Source organism: Cannabis sativa, chromosome 5 (genome assembly GCF_029168945.1).
Source record: "Cannabis sativa cultivar Pink pepper isolate KNU-18-1 chromosome 5, ASM2916894v1, whole genome shotgun sequence".
Lineage (NCBI taxonomy): Eukaryota > Viridiplantae > Streptophyta > Magnoliopsida > Rosales > Cannabaceae > Cannabis > Cannabis sativa.
In genome coordinates, this window is record NC_083605.1 from 691527 (window position 1) to 699273 (window position 7747).

Here is a 7747-nt window from a genome sequence, read left to right on the forward strand (position 1 = left end):
GTGTTTGGAGTAATAATTAGTAATTTTTCTCCCCGAACTTTGACATGTACTAAATTGTGTCTACTGAACTTTTTCGGCCGTTAGAAATTTTCCCTGAACTATTGAAATTGTTAAATTTAAGGACTTTTGTCTAATTTCATTCAATTTTATTGTTTCAGTGATTGTTTATGTACTAAATCATGCTCTCCAGATTTTGATATCTACCAAATCATGTCCCTCAAACTTTGATATGTACTAAATAATGTCCTTCGAACTTTCATCCATGTTAGAATTTTTTTACTAAAATTAGACAAAAGTCCTTAAATTTAACAATTTCAATAGTTTGGGGGGAATTTTTAACGGCCAAAAAAGTTCAGGGGGCACGATTTAGTACATGTCAAAGTTCGAGGGGGAAAATTACTAATTAGCCTTAAATTTATTTTTTTTTTTTTTTAAAAAAAAAGAAAAAGACGTGTGTGTTATGTCCCACATCTCTTGTTACAAAAATGGTTTGTATAATTTGTTTGATTTAACAAGTGACAAAAATTGCAAAAGAATCCCTTCTTTAAATTTTATTAAAGTTCAAATAATTTGGTATACATATTCTCTTAAACTTTATAGTTAATATAATGTAGAAATTCTAAGAGTTATTATATTGTTCTTCTTTCAACAAAAGCAAAAAAGATGTTAGAGTAGTTAACGCTAGTATTAATTCAAATCAGCAAAGATATCAATACAAAACACATACAACACTTAATTTTAATTTCGTCTTTCTGTTTGTCCAAATAAAAAGTCTGTACAAGTCATTGGATATACGAGTTTCGGCAATAGAAAAGTTGAAACAAAATGAAGTTGTGTCTTCATTATCTGATGTCTCTATTATCTGCATTTTACATCAGATTAAATTGGTTCTTACATTTGAACTTGTTCCAATATTGCCAATGTACAGTGCATATGCATTTATTAGTAATTTTTGTGGGAGAAAGAAATACAAATATGCATCACTTGTTAATTTATTGCCTTACACAACATTTGGAGATCACCATTCTGTAACGTGAGACAAATTACACATCTGAATTCCCTTTAGGGTGAGACCAACTTCATTATAACCAATGTTTAATTGTTTTGAATGTTATTAGAGTAGAACTCATCACAAAAGTCTTTTTTTGATAAATTTAATTACACCAAACACAACATTTGTTCAATCACTAAAATTTTATCATGGGGTTAAGGTTTGGTAGCTGCTAAGTGTTAAGGTTTGAATTAATATTGTGTTTGGTGTAGTTAAATCTATAGGAAAAAGATCAAACTACACACCATGTTTAATGGTTTTAAATGTTATTAGAATAGCAACAACCTCATTCAAGTTCAAATAATATGCAGGGCCAATATTGTTCCAAAATGTTATTTGGTTCATTACCAAAGTGATAAACAAAACAATTTACTTCATTTACTACTCATTCCTATCATTCATTTTGATGAGGAATCCTACAACTTCTCTCATTGAAGGTCTCATAGAAGGCAATTTCTCTGTGCATTCAAGTGCTAAATCGAGTAAACTTAGCGCCTTTTGTTGCTCGTTTTCATCCCAATGACTTATTTCCTCGTCGAATAAGCACAAGCAATCACTGCTTTCCTCTAAGCTCTTCCTTGTCCATGACACAATGTCAAGACCTTCTTCAAAGCTTGGATCTACTGCCATCTTTCTGTAGACAAGCTCTAGTAAGATCACTCCATAGCTGTATACATCACATTTCTCTGTCACCCGAGTTGAGTATGCATTCTCTGAATTGCAAAACAAAACAATACATGAATTAAGTTTTGAATCTTCTTACATAAAAAGTTTGAATCGATTGAGAAAAACAGTTTTACCTGGTGCAATGTAGCCCAAGGTTCCTACAATTGCAGACCGAGTAGAGCTTGTTTCTGAATCACTAACTAGTATCCTTGCTGTCCCAAAATCTCCAAGCTTAGGTTCCAGTTCAGAATCCAATAACACATTGTCTGATTTAACATCTCTATGTATGATTTGTGGGACACAATCATGGTGAAGGTAAGAAAGTCCTTGTGCAATACCAAAAGCAATGCGAAATCGTGTTGTCCAATCTAAAAACAAATGAGGTTCACTCTTGTGGAGTGCATTATAGAGAGATCCTCCAGGCATGTATTCTGTTACAATACAACCATAGCCATCTTTGATGCAATAGCCTGTCATTCTCACTACATTTCTATGTCTAACCATGCTTAAAGTTCTCATCTCAATTATAAAGTTTCTATCAGACAAATTCACCTTCTTTACTGCCCAATGCTTTCCCGAGTTCTTCGATTGTATCTTGTAAACTGTTCCATGCTTTCCTCTACCGATCACATACTTCTCGTTCCATCCTTCGGTTGCAAGCACAATTTCTTCAAAGTTCAAATCTTTTGGCAAGAATTCACTTTTTGGTTGACATTCAGGCAGCAAAGACTCATCAAGATTATGTTTTTGTGTCAAGACGCGAACTACTAATGCATAGATGACAGTGCAAAGAAGTGTCACTGAGATCACCACGCCTATAACAACACCAGGAATAATTTGGCTTCTTTTCATGGAAACTTTGGCCTGTTCACAGTTCTTAGCCTCAGTTCCTAGTAAACAAAGCTCTTGGTTGCCAATGAAAGAACCCGGATATGAAGCAACTAGTTTCATCCAAGCAGAGGGGATTTTCCCAGTGAGATGATTAAATGAGATGTTGACAAAGATTAGGGAGATCATGTTACTAAGTTCAGTTGGTAACTCACCAGAGAAGTTGTTGCTTGAGATATCAAGAATTTGTAGCTTGTCTAAGTTGCCAACACATTTCGGGATTTGACCAGAGAGCCCATTATAACTGAGATTAAGAATTGTACTGAAATGGTGAAGTTCAGTCAAACTACAAGGAATGGAGCCTTGTAACATGTTGTTACCAAGTTGCAGCTCATTGAGGCTGTGAAGAGAAGAGAAAGTGTCTGGAATAGGACCGGTTAGTCTGTTCTGTTCGAGGAGAAGACTTTGCAACTTTGTCAATGATGTGATGATCTCTAAAGGGATCTTTCCTGAAAGATTGTTCTTGCTGAGGTCAAGTTTTATGATGCTTCTGCAATAAGTTAACTCAGTGGGGATGCTTCCTTTCAATCTGTTGGATGAAAGTCTAAGAATTTGAAGATTCTGAAGCTTTCCAAGCTCGGAAGGTAGAGACCCGGATAGTTTGTTTCTTGACAAATCAAGCATTGTGAGATTTCTCCAATCACCAAATACTGAAGGTATTGTTCCCTCAAGCAAGTTATCTTGAACCTCTAAGAATGAAATCCCTGAATTATGATTCATATCAGCTGGTATAGTTCCTTGAAGAAGATTGTTACTAAGAATCACTCTTTTGAGTGATGAACATGCTGCAATCTGTCTTGGAAAACTCCCATTGAATCGGTTATGTCCAAGGGTCAAAACCGAGAGGTTATTCCCGTTGCATATCTCAAAAGGGATCAATCCAGTTAGCAAATTACCTGTCAAATCCAGTTTCACTAATCCAGGAGAGCTGTATTTCCCAAGCTCCAAAGGTACCTCACCGGTGAGTCTGTTGTGAGCCAAAGAAAGAAACTCAAGTTTCTTCAAATGGCTTATCTCAGATGGGATTTCACCACTCAAACTGTTGTTATAAAGAGCTAACTCCACAAGGCTGCTCATTGTCCCTATGTTCTGTGGAATAACACCTTCCAACTTGTTATTGAACATGTAAAGAACCTCGAGCTTCTCGAGTTTGAAAATCTCTTTCGGGATCACTCCTCCAATGAAGTTGCTCTGAAGCCTAAGTTCAGTAAGTGAACTGCAGTTTCCAAGTTCAGATGGTAAAGAGCCATTAATCATGTTATCAAAGAGCAACAAACTCTTCAAATGCTCGAGTTCTCCAATCGAATGAGGAATCCAACCCGAAAGGTTATTAGCTGAGAGTACTAATGTATTCAGCTGAGAGCAATTAGCAATGCTCTCAGATATTGTCCCATTAAGCTTGTTTTCTGAAAGAACAAGCTCCTTTAAACTTCTCAGACCCCATAAGCTTTCCGGGATTTCTCCCTCTAAACTGTTTGAATCAAGATAAAGAATTTCGAGTTGGAAAAGATCACTGAACATCTCTAGTGGAATAACTCCTCCAAACTTGTTATGAGAGGCTACAAAAGCAGTGAGGTTATAACACCTGCTTAGAGTGTTTGGTAATGATCCAGAAAATGAATTCTCATGAATCCAAAGATCAGAAATTTCACAAGATTGAGGAAAATCTGGTAAAGAACCAGTTAAGTTGTTTGTGTTTAGATAACAAAACTTCAAATTTGGCAATGAAAAGACTCCACTTGGTACCTGTCCTGTGAAGTAATTGTTATGAAAACCAATGTACTCTAGTTTGATACAGAAGCTTACCTCAGCAGGTATATCACCAGAGAGTGAGTTATATCCCAAATCAAGCTTAGCTAATCTCTTATTAGATTGAAAAAGCTTAATTGGGATTGTTCCATTAAGGTTGTTATCATTAAGAAGAAGTGTCTTGAGTTGACCACAGTTGTTTCCAAGCTGTTGAGGAATCCCACCACTGAAATTGTTACCACTTAGATCAAGAGAGACCAACCCTTTATGGAGACAGAGATAAGTAATGGAATTGTTCAACACACCAGACAAGATTAAGCCTGAGAAATTCAAAGCCTTGACTTGAAATTGAAAACTCTTGTTTGTGTAACAAGAAACTCCAAACCATTGACAGTGTGAAGAAGAAGTAGAATTGGAGAGTTTCCATGGTAAAAGATGTTGAGATTTCTTGGGAAGGCTTTCATAGAATTGTATAAGGAAATGGGCAGGTGGAGATAATGAAAAAGATGAAACAAAGAAGAAGATGAAAGAGAATGTAATAACATTATATGAACTTAGCAAAAACATTGGTACAAATTGTTGAATTTTCTATCACTTGTTTTCTTTCTTATGGGAGTTAGTGAACAGCAAAACAAAAATGATAACAATGACAAAATTGGGTTCCATTCAAATATGACAGATCAGTCATTTTCTGAACCTTTTAGCTAAGAAGACAGATAGAATCATAGAATAAAATCAGGCTTTGATTCAAAGAAAAGTTTCCATAATGGGGGCCAGGTTGTTAACTGTTAAGTCACTCAAAAACACTTATAAATTGAATAAGGAAGGTAAGTGTGGTGAGTGAGTGAGTGAGTGAGTGAGCTTGTTTGCCAAAACATTATGAAATATAATGATGTTGTTTCCAAAACATCAAGCCATTTATGTCATCATAGACTTTACTTAATATGATTGAAGAGAGCACCACCAAAATGGTCAAAATGAACACTTTAGTAACTGTTAAAGTCAACAATAAAATTACACTTTTGCTTTGAATAAAAATAACAATAATGGCTCCAAAGATAGATTTTTGTATTTGAGAGTTGTAAAAAACAAGATCATCACCTACCAACCCAATTTGGGCCATTTTTGGGTTTTCAAAACAAAGTAGTGTACATGGGCCTAATAGTGCTAATTATGCTACTACAAATGAATTTTCCTTATTGGGCTCTTAGGTTTTGTTGATGGGCCAAAATGGGCCTTTTTTATAAAAGAAAAAAACTATTTACATTTATACCATTTTCTTAGCACAATACTTGCAAATAACACAAGCTTGTCAAAATGTGCACTCATTTTGCATATTTTTTATTTTCATAATTCTTTACAAAAATAGCATTTCCAACACACTCGATAATTTATTAAATTTACTTGACACCCTTTGTCAAAAAATTAATAAATAAAAATTTACTTGACTATACTAGAGATAAAATTACTATAAAAAATTGCAAAATAACAAATAAAAATATCTTTTTTCCCAATGACCTTTTCATTTTATATATTTGTATATTTATATTATTGATGAAATGATTGGGAAAAAGTGTGAGGTAATAAACTTAAACTTAATAAGAGAGAAGAAGAAGTGGAAGAAAAGAAAAATCACATGTGAAGAAACTCAATAAAGGTCTCAATAGTCAATAGTTTCAATCAACAAAGACAAAAGTTGTGGGGTTTTCTTTCTTATGACAGATGGAATACACCTAAGTCCGTACATGAACCTCTTTTTTTTTATTTTTAATTATTTTTTTTCATACCAATAATGTCTTCAAAAATAGAAATAACAAATAAAATAATTATTCATTAATATGTATAGTAGAGTAGGCAAAAAAAATATATAGAATTGGTAAAAAGATAAAACAAGATTGAAAAGATAAACCTTCCCTTTCCCTTTTTTATTTATTTATTTAGTTTTTCTAATTTAAATTGGGAAAAAGAATTGAGATGGGGACCATATGTAAGTAGTAAGTATGTGGTGTGGTTCCTTAGAGATAAGGAGCCCATCCCTAAAGAGATGCTTTTGCAGAAGATATATATGTATATAAGTAATGATATTTTTATTTATAATATTTACTTAAATATTACACAAAATAACATGATAATATCTTTAAACCAATCATATTTATTTATATGAGATTTACATTTCCAAAAAATAGTCTTACATTATTGTGTGTCACCCTATAATTTTACATATCCACAACAAATATCTTATTTTTAATCATAATAAAATATACAATTAAAAATAAAAAAATTATAATTAATTATAAATTACCATTCATATATTGATTAAAAAATTTATGGCTAAAAATATTAATTACAAAAATTATAATACTTGTTGTGACTAAAAATAAATTAGTGAAAACTTATATCTAAATACTATGTTTAGTTACAAGTAACTTTTTTATTATGACTAAAAGTCAAATTTAGTCACAAAAATAAAAATTGTCACTAAAAGTGGTCTTTTTTATATAGTGATTGCCTAAGAGCAATTCTAGTAGAGCACACATAAAGAAAAATACTACTTTAATAATGTTCTAAAATATGTACTAAATTAAACACTTGCTAAACATTATATTAAATTTAACACAAGATATAGTATTTTTTGAAAGAAAATGGTAACTTTATTAACATAAAGCATCAACTATTACAATAGATAAAAATTCAGTCGGAGCATTACTCTCAGTAAAAATACGATCTGAATAAAAATAAGAGCTACGAGCAAGACAAACATCAACTTTATTTACAGAACGTTTGACAAAATGAACCTCAACAGATTTCAAAGAGGTCAAGAGGATCTTGCACTCATAAACTAATAAACCAAAAGAAGAAGGCATGCTACCACATTTAATGCAAAATTTAACGTTGTGTCAAATTTAGCCCACACTTAATATTAATTTTTTATTTACTATAATACTACTAATTATTATAATTTATTGAATTTTACAAAACTTTACTTTCTTTATTTACAATATTACTAATATTTAAACAATAAAAAAATTATATATTCTCAATAAAATATTCAATGACCACCAACATAATTAATTATTTTTAGGGGTTATTTCACAAATACACAAAAATAATAAAAAAATTACAAAAATACGGTTGTACAGAATTTTAAATATTTTTTTACAGTTTTTATGATTTAATAGAAAATACGTATTTTTATGTTGTACTCTTGTTAATTTGTTGTTGATTTTTTGTTATTTATATGTCTTTTTTGTTATTGTTTTGCTAATATTTTTCAGTTACTTTTACGCAGTTTTCTTATTGTTTTCGTGTTATTTTTATAAAATACCATAAAAAATATTAAAAAAAATTAAATGTAAAAATGTAAAATTATTATTTAAACAATAAAAAAATATT

General features: G+C 31.6%; 1 protein-coding gene across 1 annotated transcript; it reads right to left on the minus strand.

Annotated features, from left to right (window-relative positions):
- Nucleotides 1–1320: 1320 nt before the first annotated feature.
- LOC133038037 (LRR receptor-like serine/threonine-protein kinase GSO1) lies at nucleotides 1321–4921 on the minus strand. Its single transcript, XM_061116013.1, has 2 exons — nucleotides 1852–4921; nucleotides 1321–1764 (listed from the first exon to the last, which is right to left on the minus strand). Exons 1-2 carry the CDS (start codon nucleotides 4919–4921, stop codon nucleotides 1433–1435), a joined length of 3402 nt encoding a protein of 1133 aa, XP_060971996.1. The 3' UTR covers nucleotides 1321–1432.
- Between the last annotated feature and the right edge of the window lie 2826 nt (nucleotides 4922–7747).